A 14,930-nucleotide genomic window follows, 5' to 3' on the forward strand; every position below is an offset into this window, starting at 1 on the left:
CTGAAACCTTTCTCTGAAAGGAGTCCTGGGCAGCAGACAACAAGCAATAAAGCGATGAACACATTAAAAAAAGAGAAAACTTTCAAGCATCTTTTTTTAAAAAAACCCAATACTGATGCAGAGCAGGGAAGATCTCTACTATGAGGTTTGCTGAGAGTAAAAGGTCTTCAGCTGGCACTGAAAAGACAACAGAGATGTCACCTGCCTAATATTCAAGGGGAGGGGAGTTCCAAAGGCTAGGCGCCATGACACTAGGACCCTCGTACCTACAGGACCGCCTCTCCCGGTATGCCCCATGGAGGACATTAACGTCCATAAATAGCAACACCCTAGAGGTCCCTAAGGAAGTTAGATTGGCTTCAACCAGAGCCAGGGCCTTTTCAGCACTGGCTCCGGCCTGGTGGAACGCTCTGTCTCATGAGACCAGGGCCCTGCAGGATCTGATTTCTTTCCGCAGGGCCTGTAAGACAGAGTTGTTCCGCCTGGCCTTTGGCTTGGAGTCAATCTGATTCCCTCCCCCTCTTTCTTTTTTCCTTTCTCCTCCTGTGATGAGTCTGCATTTTAATGTTTTAATGTTGTACTTTAAGCTTGTTTTTAAGTTGTATTCATTCAGCTTGTTTTTATTATTGGTTGGTAGCTGCCCTGAGCTGGTTGTTAGCTGCCTTGGCTGGAGAGGGCGGGGTATAAATAAAATTTATTATTATTATTATTATTATTATTATTGACCCAATTCCCACATTGTTTGAAGCGAACCTCCATTGTTTGCTGGAGGCCCTCACTTGCAGAGTACAGTGGGTATATAAGAGGTGAGCCGATCTTCCGTGGTCCCAAGCGCTCTAGGGCTTTGGCCATTCCAGCCGCAGCTCTGCTGTGGATTCGGCTTGCGGCAATTTCAGCTGTTCCGCTTCTTCCCGGGCAGATGCCACCCAGCCATATTGAGGGTGGCAAACCAGGTCCTAAGGCCCCTGCGCAACTGAGCTTCACTTTCACTGGGACGTTGCAGTGGCGTCAGGGAAGGAGCCCTGGGAGGAAAGGCTCTCGCGCCACTGCGGTAACATCTAAAGGGCACTTCTGTTACGAAACGCTTCAAGGCGAGGAAGATGGATGTGATGTGTAGTAAAAAGACAGCAGCGAATTAGTCATCGCGGCAGTGCATTTGCCTTTCCTTTTTTAAAAAAAGAAGCAGCCAAAAGAACCGCCCCCCCCCCAAATCCACAGTCAAGAGCGTTCGCACGAGAAGCCAAGTGTGCATTTCTTCCTTTGACTTGGCTGCGTCCTCATTAGAATTCTGTGTGCCGTTGCTGGTTCTATAAATAACACTCAAAAGAGACGTTTGATTGCCAGAATCCTGTACACCCCACAGCCTCCTCAGTGGCATGGGCTTTACATACTATTAGCGAATCGTTGGCGTCTCCGGCATTAACTGCAACCATTTTTAATTAAGCTGATTTAGTAGCAGAATTGCAACGCTGATGAAAATGAGAGGTTGGAACAAATAGTTATTTATTCCAGCACGGTGGTAATGACTGTTGAAATAGATGATTCTAATTAACTTCGAGGAGGAAGCTTCATAAATTTATAAAGGGGAGGCAAAAATCCCAGACACATCCCATAGCTACTCAGGGCGCCCATGGAGTTGGGTAGAAGAGGGGTCACATCCTGCAAGCACTTCTGTGGGGCGGGTGATTGCTTTCCTAGTCATCCAGTGGCTGCATTTTAATAGGACGTGGGGTTTGTCTACTCACCTGAAAAGTGCTTTGGCCATTGGGCAGGAAGAACTGCTGGCGGACTGGGCAGAAGACTTTGAAGAGCATCGTCTGTCCCCCTACAATATGACCCTTTTGCTGCTTCCAGGGGAGCAGATCCAGGAGCCACACTAGTTCAGCACTGGGACTGAAAACATCTGGCTCAGCAAACTTTTTCAGCAGGGGGCTGAGAAGGCAATTGGGCCGGATCTCGCCCCCTGGCCTTATTAGTTTGCCTATCCATGATTCTGGCAATGGGGGCTGGTGATGAGGGGCTGTTCTGGCAGCAGGAAGAGTTCCTTGTACAATGGTGCCTCGCAAGACGAAATTAATCCGTTCCGTGAGGCTCTTCGTATAGCGGTTTTTTCGTCTTGCGAAGCAAGCCCATTGACAGCTTAGCGGATTAGCGCGTTTAGCGGCTTTTAGCGGATCAGCTGATAAGCGGCTTATCAGCGGACCAGCTGATAAGCGGCTTAGCAGCTTAGGAAAAGGGGGGGGGGACCCGCAGGAACTCACAAGACATTTCGTCTTGCGAAGCAAGCCCATAGGGAAATTCGTTTTGCGAAGCGCCTCCAAAACGGAAAACCCTTTCGTCTAGTGGGTTTTCCGTCTGGCAAGGCGTTCGTCTTGCGGGGCACCACTGTAACTGCTTCTTCTCTCTGCCCGCCCCCCCAGCCTCCAACATCCTTTGCCTCTGAGGGCTTTAGCAGCAGTCATCATCATCATCATCATCATCATCATCATCAGTTATTATTTGTACCCCACCCATCTGCCTGGGTTTCCCCAGCCACTCTGGGCAGCTCCCAACAAGGATTAAAAATACATCAATGGTTGGGGTATGTTGTAAACTGGGGCAGGGACCCTGAAGAACACCCCCCCCAGCATGGTTGAATACTATCAGCGGCACCTGGTTTTCTGGATTCCTTCGGGCCAAAACAAATTATATGTAAAGTGTATTATTGTTTTCCTGTATCTGGTGATGTTTTTTAAATCACAGTAAAGGTAAAGGGACCCCTGACTTTTTTGGGGGTGGGTGGGAATCAACTTGAGGACCATGGTGTGTGTATATTTGTGAGGGGGATATGGAGGGAAGAAATGGGATAGTTAATGCTTTCCCCCTCTGCTCAGTCCTAATGAAAATCCCTTTTCACAGCTGCTATTTCTCCCTAAGAGAAAACTTCACCAAACATTCTGATTTGGTTATCACGGACCACTTGTGAGAACTGTTAGGGTTGAAAAGATGTATACAGGTGTCATAATTTATTTATTTTTTTAAATCCTCATTTTTTTGCACATGGAGTATTTTAGAAACCGGGGGCAATTGTCAGGTAAGGGGCTGCTTGTATGTCTTTATGTTTACTTGCCTTTTGCAGAAAGTAAGGAGGTGGTGCAGAATCTGAGTCCCTGCTGACCTGTCATCCTTTTATTGCTTTTAATCACTGCATTCTCTCTCTCTTTGCACAGATATTTGCTGTTTGACTTTCCCCCAGCTAAAGTACCTCATCTCTCTTCTCAGGTTATCCTGCTGGATATCCCACGGCTGCCCCCACCTACAACCCAAATATGTACCCGACCACCAGCCCAGGCTATGCCCCAGGTAAACGGAGTTTTCTATTTTCCAGTTAGCCACATTTGGCGGTATGTACTTCCTGGTTTGTAAGCCACACGTTGTGGCTCTTGTGTCTGTGTGTTTTTCATCAGATCTTTCATTCTCTCAGCACCATTAAGAGACCTGCCATTATCAGCATGTCTTTTTTTACAAAATGTCAGGTGCTTTCTCACAGTAAGAACTGCATGCACTATGTAGCTTAACCAAGTATTCATGGCAATGCTGCCTGGTTTCTTTGATTGCTGGTTGTCTGTACAGTGATACCTCAGCTTACAGATGCTTCAGGTTGCGCGTTTTCGGTGAACCCAGAAGTACTGCGCATGCGCAGAAGCACTAAATCTCACTTTGCTCATGCGCAGAAGTGCCAAATTGTGATCTGCGCATGCACATGCGCAGACATGGCGCTGCAGGTTATGAACATGCCTCCCGCACGGATCACCTTCGCAACCTGAGCGTCCACTGTATTCTGAAAATGGGAAGCAGGAATGTACAAATGCAGTTGAAAGGTGCCATAATTTGGTGGTAGTTCAGTGTAGACTGCTAAATGGACCAATGGTTTGGGTCAGTACAAGGCAGCTGCCTTAGTTCCATGATCTAGCTTCCATTGAAGCAGGATGTGGGAGGGTCTACCCCCCAAAAAAGGAGTTTAAGAAAGGGTAAAGATTGGGAACCACCAATACTAAGCTTTAAATTACAGACGTCCGGAAATATGTTGTTCCCTGCATTATTCTTGCACATTCCATCATTCCTACAAGTGGCAAGACCTTACAGATATGTCAAGTGAACTGAATTACTCAAAATGGATTCTGACTTGAAGCTATATATAGTAACAATATTTTTAAAAAACACTTCATTTGGCTCATTTGCATATGAGAACTTTCTAAAAGGTGAGCACCTTTCCCCCTACAAAGGCGCCTTTTAAAAGGGAGATTTTAACCTATATTTTCCTATATTTCTGTGCTTGCTGGAAAGAGATGCAAAGCGGGTTAAAGCAATTCATACAATATTGATCAAACAAACTTAATGTGAGCCTGACTGTCAGGAAATCTTGTTCTAACCTTTTAGCTCAGGGGCCCAAAATGTGTGTGTCAGGAACTTTGCAGGCAGAATGAATGTTTGATAAAATTGCCTATATTTTAATAAAAGATGGGTATAGAATCCTTCTACCTCCAGCATCTCCCTTAATTAAAACCTAATAATGTATCTGTTCCTCTTTAGGTTTCTTGCTTTCTGTGGAGGGTTTTTTTTGGGGGGGGGCGGGTATCTGCTTTGCGATTTCCATATAAGTGTAGATTTAATTTCCACAGGGGCCAGTTCCTCCTAGATCCATTTCTATTAACAATACAGCAGAAGATAATGCAGGCCATCCATTAAATTAGCTCCCACCCAGAAGAGATGTTTGCTAAACTCCAACCACCAAATTGGCTGCGATTAGCTTGAGGTTTCCTTCTCTCTCCATTGCATGTGCTCCCCCCTATTTGATACTGCATCAATAATAATAATAATAATAATAATAATAATAATAATATTATAATATTTTTTAATTATACCTCGCCCTTCCCGGTTTAGAAACCGGGCTCAGGGCGGCTAACAGCAAATATAAAACATTGATTAAAATGTGACTTTAAAACAGCAAAAAATACAACATAAAATGCAGCATCATATCAATAAAATCCAAAAATCAGGGGTCATTTTAGGGGGGGGGGAGACAAAACCCCAGTCAGTAGACATCAAATGGACTATCACATGGTCACAGTAGACTATCACATGGTCACAGTAGACTATCACATGGATCACTGTGGCCAGGTCGGGGCAGGAAAGTTAAGGGACCAAATGATCCCAACTGATGATGGTTTTGAAGGGACGCGTGTGGCGCTGTGGGTTAAACCACAGAGCCTAGGACTTGCCGATCAGAAGGTCAGCAGTTCAAATCCCCGCGACGGGGTGAGCTCGGTCCCTGCTCCTGCCAACCTAGCAGTTTGAAAGCACTTCATTTTTTTTTCTTTTTTTAAAAATTTATTTATTTATTTATACAACAAGAAAAAACACACACACACAAAAACACAAATACCAAATTACACACAAATTACAAAAATAACCATAGCCACATAATTTTCTTGGCAAACAATAAAACATCTATTGGTCTTAACACTAAAGACCCAACTTCCCGTCTATTCCATATTTCAAATTCATGTTACTTACTGCCAATACACATTTTTTTCATAATTAAACTTATTCCCGATAAATCTAATTTCTTCTATCTACCTAGCAGCTATTACTGAAGTTCCTCGAATGCTGCAACAGAATTTAAACTACTATATTTGTTTTTCAGATATTCTTTGAAAACCTCCCATTTAGAAACAAATTCCTGTTTTGATTTATTCTTTATCTTTTCTGATAAACAGAACAGCAGTTTGAAAGCACTTCAAAGTGTAAGTAGATAAATAGGTATCGCTCCGGTGGGAAGGTAAATGGCGTTTTTGTGCGCTGCTCTGGTTCACCAGAAGCGGCTTAGTCATTCTGGCCACATGACCTGGAAGCTGTACGCCGGCTCCCTCAGCCAGTAAAGCGAGATGAGCGCCGCAACCCCAGAGTCGGTCACGACTCGACCTAATGGTCAGGGGTCCCTTTACCATTACTTTTAATGGCACTGAGACCTTTGGCTTGCTGCTGCCCTTCTTCAGGTAACGCCACCATAGTAAGAGCAGGACCAGCACAAGCCAAGTGGTCTCCATAGTGCTTACAGGAGCATCTTCCAGGCTCGTTGGCTTCCTGCATTTCTGATACAGTCTTCAGTCTGCAAACCATGCTGGTATTTTTTTCCCCTACCAGTGTTGTAAGATTTTTCTTTTATTTTGAGACAGGCACTTGGGGCCAGGATTAAGCTTTTAATTGGGGGTGAGGATTTGTGACATGTTATGCTTAGCGTGATGTTTATATATTTGTATTGCACCCGAAGCCCTAAGGAAGGAATATACCCAAAGTTGAAATAAATTGGCTCATTTGAACTTTTGTCAACTCGTTCCTTAGGGCTTGGGGAGGAACATGCTTGTCTAGAGTTAACTCATTAAAAATACCTTTGCTTAGTCCTGGTTTGACTCCCCGGTTAGCAGTTCCATCTGTGATGGATGTAGAGCTTCCACAATTGAGTGTGATTTACCTGAAATCGGTGGTTTACTAGAATCTCAAAAGGCCCCTTGATACTTCTTTAGAGGCATTCGTTAACTTTATTTATTAATTGGTTGTGTTTATATCCCACTTTTTCTCCAAGGAGCTCAAGGTGCCATACATGGTCCTGCCCCCTCATTTAATCCCCTCAACAACCCTGTTAGGTAGGATAGGCTGAGAGGCAGCGACTGGCCTGAGGTCATCCAGCTAGCTTCATGGCCAAGTGGCAATTTGAACCCTGGTCTCCCAGCTCCAAATCTGACACTCTAACCCAGCGGTTCTCAACCTGCAGGTCCCCAGATGTTGTTGGACTACAACTCCCATCACCCCTAGCTAGCAAGGCCAGAGCTCAGGGGTGATGGGAGTTGTAGTCCAACAACATCTGGGGACCCACAGGTTGAGAACCACTGTTCTAACCACTACACTACACTGACACTGATTTTACTGAATTTTTTATATATATAGCTGTCCTATAACACAATATCTCTGGGAAGCACCTGAGCCTCTAGACCAGGGTGGGAAACCTGTTTCTCTCCTGATGTTGAGGTATGGTTCCTTGATGCCATACCATCCTAGCTGGGGCCGATGGGAGTGTGTGATGGTGTTTGTCTGTTCCAGCAGTATTTCTTGCTAAAACTGGGCTGCCAGTTGTCTTGTGGCTATTCGTCTCCACCTTTCAACTGCTGTGATGTCCTGGAATGTTACTTCTTATGGCTAAGAGGAAATTATGAGAAACAAGGGCAGTGGAAGAGCAGTTTGTCTGGAAAAAACCTTCACTTGGGATTTAGGGGGATGGTGTTGCAGGTTTTGGACAGATAAAGGAGCTTTGAATATGGGGAAACTATAGTGAGGTGGGGGGAAATGATATTTGAGTGTGGGTGGCTGAATTTCATATATTGATTTTTTAACTAGCCAGCCAAATCTTTGACTGCAGGTCTCTAGTGGTGTATATCTATATTCCATTCTCCTTGCTGTGTATAAACAAAAGCCTTACACAGGACTATTTAAAGAAAGCCATGCATGAAATAACTTCTTCCCCAACTGTTCTACATTTCAGACTTTTTGCTCTATTGGATTTCAGCTAAGTAGTATTTTATTGGTGTCTCGAGCTTGTTCAGTTTTGGCAAGCGAGTCACTCGAAGGTCAGGCAGGTCTTTCTTTCCTTGAAGGAGCTGTTGTGATGTTGAGATGCTCAACGCCTTTGCGAGAGATCCAGCTGCCATTTTGCCAGCCTGGCCCCTGTCTTCTGCTGCATTGCGAATACTGGGATTGGGGAACTCACTCCAGTGTCTGTGTGGCTATCAGGGAGAAGTTGAGAATGGATGAGTGGAGGCATCGAAAATGAGTTGGTGGGCTAGGCATAGCAGTGAATCAGGATTTGGGGGGCAGGGATGGAAGCAAAAGAGAAGGACTTGAATGGGAGATGTTACGAGGCGATGAAGTGTGTGGCTTCAAGTAGTCTTCCCCTCCACCCTGATAGCCTCCAATTCCCACCAGCCCCAGCCAGCATGGTCAGCACTCAGGGATGATGGGAGTTGTAATCCAAAAGAACCTGGAGCAGGGCACCACGTTGAAGAAGGTTGACCAAGAGCAGGGATGGGTAACCTGTGGCCCACCAGGTGTTTATTTATTTGTTAAATTTGTACAAGATCTCAGGGTGGTTCACAGAATAAAATACGAAATAAAAATGTTGTTGGACTACAACTCCCATCATCCCTAGCCACTCTGATAGGAGCTGGAATCTGACAGCATCCGGAGGGCCACAGGTCCCATCATCCCTGGCTAAGGGGACAAAGGGGTTGGCCAGAGAGGAGGGAATAATTTTGCTGCTGTGGTGAGCCCTGCAAATAATAATAATAATAATAATAATAATAATAATAATAATAATAATAATTTATTATTTGTACCCCGCCCATCTGGCTGGGTTTCCCCAGCCACTCTGGGCGGCTTCCATAAAAACAAAAAATACACTAAAATATCACAGATTAAAAACTTCCCTGAACAGGGCTGCCTTAAGATGTCTTCTGAATATCAGGTAATTTATCGCTTTGACATCTGATGGGAGGGCGTTCCACAGGGCAGGCGCCACTACCGAGAAGGCCCTCTGCCTGGTTCCCTGTAGCTTTGCTTCTCGCAATGAGGGAACCACCAGAAGGCCCTCGGCGCTGGACCTCAGCGTCCGGGCAGAACGATGGGGGTGGAGACGCTCCTTCAGGTATACTGGACCGAGGCCGTTTAGGGCTTTAAAGGTCAACACCAGCACTTTGAATTGTGCTCGGAAACGTACTGGGAGCCAATGTAGGTCTTTCAAGACCGGTGTTATGTGGTCTCGGCAGCCGCCCCCAGTCACCAGTCTAGCTGCTGCATTCTGGATTAGTTGTAGTTTCCAAGTCACCTTCAAAGGTAGCCCCACGTAGAGCGCATTGCAGTAGTCCAAGCGAGATATAACCAGAGCATGCACCACTCTGGCGAGACAGTCTGCGGGCAGGTAGGGTCTCATCCTGTGTACCAGATGGAGCTGGTAGACAGCTGCCCTGGACACAGATTTGACCTGCGCCTCCATGGACAGCTGTGAGTCCAAAATGACTCCCAGGCTGCGCACCTGGTCCTTCAGGGGCACAGTTACCCCATTCAGGACCAGGGAGTCCTCCACACCCACCCGCCTCCTGTGCCCTCAAAACAGTACTTCTGTCTTGTCAGGATTCAACCTCAATCCATTAGCCGCCATCCAAAGTGAGGATGAAGATGTTACCGTCTTGCCTGAAGTTGCTGTAAAGGCCAGTGAGAGTGAGGGTATTCTTTCTTGTAGGGAGTGTCTTCACACTTAGCTTTGTGGCAAATTTCAGGGGCACCGTGGTGGGGAGAGGCTCTTGGTGGGGAGCCTCACTCTGCCAGGAACCTGCTTCACAGCAAGATCTGTTAATGCGGCCCATTCTATCAAAAGGGGCTATTTTCTCCTGCATGTCTGAATGTGCAGTCATGCTAGCAGTGGACTGCTGGAAAGTGCTAGGAATTCAGACAAGTAAATGAAACTCAGCCACTTTCTGCTATGCTATACTCTGGCTGCATTTCCTATACTCTTAATGTTTTCCCTTCCCTGCTTGATGCAAACTACTAAAGGTAAAGGGACCCCTGACCATTAGGTCCAGTCGTAGCCGACTCTGGGGTTGCGGCGCTCATCTCGCTTTATTGGCCGAGGGAGCTGGTGTACAGCTTCTGGGTCATGTGGCCAGTATGACTAAGCTGCTTCTGGTGAACCAGAGCAGCACACGGAAACACTGTTTACCTTCCCGCCAGAGTGGTACCTATTTATCTACTTGCACTTTGAGGTGCTTTTGAACTGCTAGGTTGGCAGGAGCAGGGACCGAGCAACAGGAGCTCACCCCGTCACAGGGATTCAAACCACCAACCTTCTGATCGGCAAGCCCTAGGCTCTGTGGTTTAACCCACAGCGCCACCTGCATCCCTTGCAATGCGAACTTCTGAAGAAGTGTGCATGCACACGAAAGCTCATACCTAGAACTAACTCAGTTGGTCTTTAAGGTGCTACTGGAAGGAATTTTTTTATTTTGTTTCTTCCCCTAAAAGAAGCACCTTCTCTGGACCTTCTTCAGGTACCCCCCCCCCACCTTCTGAAATCAGGTGGTCAGGGATAGGGCCTTCTCTCTGGTGGCCCCTTCCCGTTTGTGAAATACCCTCCATGGAGAGCCTATGAGACTCACTTTAATAACAGAGTGCCAGGTTGAAACATTTTTTATAAAAAATGTGCTGAGCATTTGATGGATCATTTGTTTTATTACTACTCATCTGCTCAGTTTTAAGGTAGGATTTAACGGGTGGGGCAGAATTTTATTTTTGAAGTTTCATTCATTTTTATTCTTTGCAAGCCATGCTGAAGTCTTTTTAAAAAACCCACAAAGCTGGAAGGCAGGACATAGATTTTAAGTAGAATGAAATGGAATGAATTCATATTTCTGATGACTGCTGTTCACAAAGGGCAGCTTCACACCTGCACATTTGTTGCACGATCGCTGCAAAAGCAAGCGATAACTTCCATTTGCCAACGGGCAATCCCAGTAGATACACGGAGGAGACGCATAGGATTTACACGTCGTCTCAGATGCCATCCTTTCCAGCGGGCTCAGCTGAGCAGCCAGTCATGAAATGATGGGCATGCAAACTTCATGCTCAAACCACAGTCCTGAAGCAAAAGCTCAAGGCCAGGCTTGTATGGGAGGTTGTCTTGCCGCAGAGGATAGCTGGCTGAAAACAAGGCTGGGAGGTCATTGGAATCTTTGCTTTGTGCATGAAAGGACAGCACAGCCAGTCAGAAAATTGAAAACAAAACACGCACACACCCTAGTGGATGAACACACCAGTGCTTGAATTGCACTCCAGGGAAGCCTACAGCCAAGGAGAAGATTGTATGCAATAGCAACAAAAAGGTGGCATTTGCACAAGCAACATCCTGGCCACAATCACAATACTGATGGATGTGCTTTCAGCGAGGAGGATTGCATTTTCCAGATGGGTAGCATGGCACACCCTGTGCTGGGAAAATGTTATACCCCTCCATTGGCAGCATCTGAGCTATGTTCATGTTCACTGCAAAACACTAGTGTTTCAGAAATGTGCTCAGTTATTAGCCTTTTTTCAAGATTCTCAGAAGCCAGGGCCATACCTTTCCCCCCACTATATTTTTCCCTCCGTCTGTGTGCAAGCACGGCCTTGAGAAGAGCTCAAAAAGCTTTGCCGACAATAGAGATCAAACCTGTGAAAAACCAGCTTTCGCTTATGTCTGCCTCAGTGAACGAAGGAGTGCTCCCTTCTACATCTCGTGAGCCCACCTTCTCAGAGCTGCCCGCCTTGTCCCTAACCTCCTGTTTCTCGCACCCCTGTTGCATCTCCCCACCGGCACAAAACTGCCCATAGTGAAAAGCCCAGACCATTAGCGAATCCACTACTGTTGGGGAACACAGAAGGGTGGGAGGAGGTATGTAGAAATAAGTAGGGCATTTTTCCAGAATTGCGCTGTCCATTACGGCTTCAAAGGGGACGGACGTGCCATTGTTCAAGTAACAGTTTAGAAAGATAGGAGAAGAGAGGCAATGAGAAGGATCGGGGGGCGGCGTTGCTGAACATCGCTTTACGGGTGCTGCTTGGTTGTTTCTGTAAAATGGCTACCGTATTTTTCGCTCTATAAGATGCACTTTTCCCCTCCTAAAAAGTAAGGGGAAATGTGTGTGCTTCTTATGGAGCGAATGCAGGCAAGAGGCTTTGCTCAGCGCTCCCTTTAAAGAGCCGCATGGAGCGTTTGTGCGGCTCTTGTGTGCCCCCAAGAGCCGCACACATATTCCGCATGCTCTTTAAAGGGAGCATGGCTCTTGGGGGAGCCTGAGCTGCGCACAGCCTCTCCCGGGCAGGGGATGAAGGCTCCCTTTGCCCGGGAGAGGCTGCACACGGCTATCCCATAAGTCAGGAAAGCCTGGCTTCTGGGATTCAGATTCCCCCCCCCCCCTTGTTTTCCTCTTCCAAAAATTAGGTGTGTCTTATGGTCTGGTGTGTCTTATAGAGTGAAAAATACGGTGCTTCGCTGTTGTGTTATTCACCCATTTCCCACCATGACATTGATAAATATTCTTATGCCAAGTATGAAGTTTCCTTTTGCAAAATCATACCATTGGCCCATCTATGCTTCAAGCCAGAAGTGGACCACATTTCCCCCCCCTGTTGGTGAGGGGTGGGGACACACATAGTAGCAGGGGACCAGGCTGGAGTCAAAAGTGGATGAGGCACCTCTTTTTCTTTCTGCCCCCTCTGTCTCCTCTTCCTCCTCTCTTTCTGCTTTCCTTCCTCCCTTCTGCTACCACCTTCCCCCCATTGCCCCGCTCCTTGCCACCCTCGTGAGATTGAGCCAAGGGCGGTCTGTATATGTTGTAAACAAAAATCTGTCCTTTTCCCTTATGGGGTATCCAAGAACCCATATAGAGTCCTTACGTAGGTTCCCTATTAGTAGGAGAAAATAACAGAGGCCAACCAGAGAATATTGAGAAGCAAAGCAGCTAGTAAGCCTGATCTTTGTTGATCTGTTGCAACAGGGTCCTCACTCACCACACGCAGGAGGGAGGAAGAACCCAGAATAATGGCACGCAAGGCCTTATATAGACATTTTAAATTGCCACCCTGTTGATCAAGACCACCCCCAGAAACATCATACATACATCACAAAAGGGGTGTAGCTCAACACCACCACATACATTATACCTACACCACAGAAAGGGCGGTCTACAGCAGAAATCTGAGTGCTTTGTTTACCTCCTGTCTGCCAGGTTACCTGTTTAATGGTCACTGATTGGACTGCCTGGGGAGCCTGGCCAGTCTTTTGTAATGATAAATACTGTACTTAGTTCCTGAGCCAGGTCACAGGCTCCCACCCTATTCATATCTTAAATGTGCCCTTAAGACAGGATTTGTGAAGGAAAAGGCAATGGGGAGGCTTTTCCATTTTCCTTTGACCTTGCAGAGAAAACATTTGGTCAGTTTGGGAATCAAAAATGGCTTCAGGTCGGTCTTCCTGTGCTGATCTATGTACGCGCTTGGTTGGTACACTTATGAACATTTAGCATATATCTAAGACCTCGAAATTCCTATCACATATATCCCAGGGACCACAGGTTGCTCACCTGTGCTTTCAGCGGAGATGCCAGCACCCAAAACTGGCACCATCACGTCGTAGGCCTTGCTTCTTCTCTTTCTCCGTGTTCCCAGTGGCTGCAGAAGAGGCGATGGACGGGCCCCCTCCATGTCAGGATAGGAATTCTCGTGATGGATAGAAGCGGAGAAAAGAGAAAAAGAGAGCGAGAGAAGTGGGGGGCTGCAAGTGCGGAGGAGAAGAATAGTGGGAAGGTGGGCGAGGAAGTAACTGACCTGCCCAACCATCTCTTCTTTTTCTCAGTGTCCACTTCTGCAAAATATTCTGTATCTCCCTCCTCCCACCACAATTAGGCAATTTGAGCCAGCGAAATACCCCCTGCATCCCAGTTTCAGATCCCCACTTCCTAGACAGCCCCAAATCGGCCACAACCTTTAATTGATGCCTCAGACAACTGCTTATAACAATCACCTGCTGTGTAAGATAAAATTATTTTGAACCAATCTCTCAGGACAGGTTCAGCTGTCCCTTTATATGCCTTATGTCACCGCAGTGAAGGGGACGGCTGAACTTCACGAAAAAGGTGGTTTTGGGGGTTTGTTTTTTTACAATGGATGCTTGCACCTTCATCATTGTGTTTGCCCCCTCGCTGTTGGTCCCATTTGTAACATCTTCTCTTCTGTCTTCACTCAAGCGACACTTCTGATGAAACAGGCCTGGCCTCAGACATCATCCTCTGAGGGTACCTTTCACCTCCCAGTGGACACTGGGACCGAGAACAGAACTTACCAAGCTTCATCAGCAGCATTCAGTAAATAGAACTTTATACTTCTGGGGATTTTTTTTTCCTGGTGGTTTTTCTTTCTCTCTTTCTCTCTCTGTGTGTATGTCTGTGTTTCTTTCTTGATTTGGGAGGGGGTTGTATTGCCTGCTTTGCATTTATTATTTTTATTATTATCATTATTATTATTATTATTATCGTCATTATTATTATTTTTGCAAGTTGCCAGGTCAGGAGGAGTTTTCAGGGCTCAAGCCTGAGACCTAGCAAGGGCTCCCAGGTCAAAGCATGCTATAATCAGAAAACACATTACAGTGGTATCTTGGGTTATGAACTTAATTCGTTCCAGAGATCCCTTCTTAACCTGAAACCGTTCTTAACCTGAGGCGCACTTTCGCTAATGGGGTGTCCCACTGCCGCTGCACTGCTGCTGCTGCACGATTTCTGTTCTCATCCTAGGGCAGAGTTCTTAACCCAAGGTACTATTTTTGGGATAGCAGAGTCTGTAACCTGAAGTGTTTGTAACCCGAGGTACAGTGGTGCCCCTCAAGACGAACGCCTCGCAAGACGGAAAACCCGCTAGACGAAAGGGTTTTCCGTTTTGGAGGCGCTTCGCAAAACGAATTTCCCTATGGGCTTGCTTTGCAAGACGAAAATGTCTTGCGAGTTCCTGCGGGGTTTTTTCCCTCCCCCCCGCCTTTTCCTAAGCCCTAAGCCGCTTATCAGCGGATCCGCTAAAAGCCGCTAAACCGCTAATAGCGCTAATCCGCTAAGCTGTCAATGGGCTTGCTTCGCAAGACGAAAAAACCGCTATACGAAGAGCCTCACGGAACGGATTAATTTTGTCTTGCGAGGCACCACTGTACAGTTATCAAGCCCCCTCCTCCCATTTTGGAGACAGGAAATTGGTTTGGTTTGGTTTTTTAATAGTTTTTAAATAGTTTCATTCACTTTGAGGGGTGAGTGGAGCCCGTC

General features: G+C 46.4%; 1 protein-coding gene across 5 annotated transcripts in view; it reads left to right on the forward strand.

Annotated features, from left to right (window-relative positions):
- Window positions 1–14,930, forward strand: part of FAM168A (family with sequence similarity 168 member A) — a 175,761-nt gene that overhangs the window by 134,632 nt on the left and 26,199 nt on the right. For 3 of the 5 annotated variants that reach the window (XM_081860773.1, XM_081860775.1, XM_081860774.1), the window contains exons 4-5: window positions 3,262–3,342; window positions 13,869–13,985. In XM_081860773.1, coding sequence (XP_081716899.1) covers window positions 3,262–3,342; window positions 13,869–13,985 — 198 coding nt within the window. The remainder of the gene's footprint in view (window positions 1–3,261; window positions 3,343–13,868; window positions 13,986–14,930) is intronic. The other 2 variants (XM_081860776.1, XM_081860777.1) reach the window with 1 other exon arrangement.

The sequence above is a fragment of the Podarcis erhardii genome (genome assembly GCF_964252035.2).
Source record: "Podarcis erhardii genome assembly, chromosome: 4".
Lineage (NCBI taxonomy): Eukaryota > Metazoa > Chordata > Lepidosauria > Squamata > Lacertidae > Podarcis > Podarcis erhardii.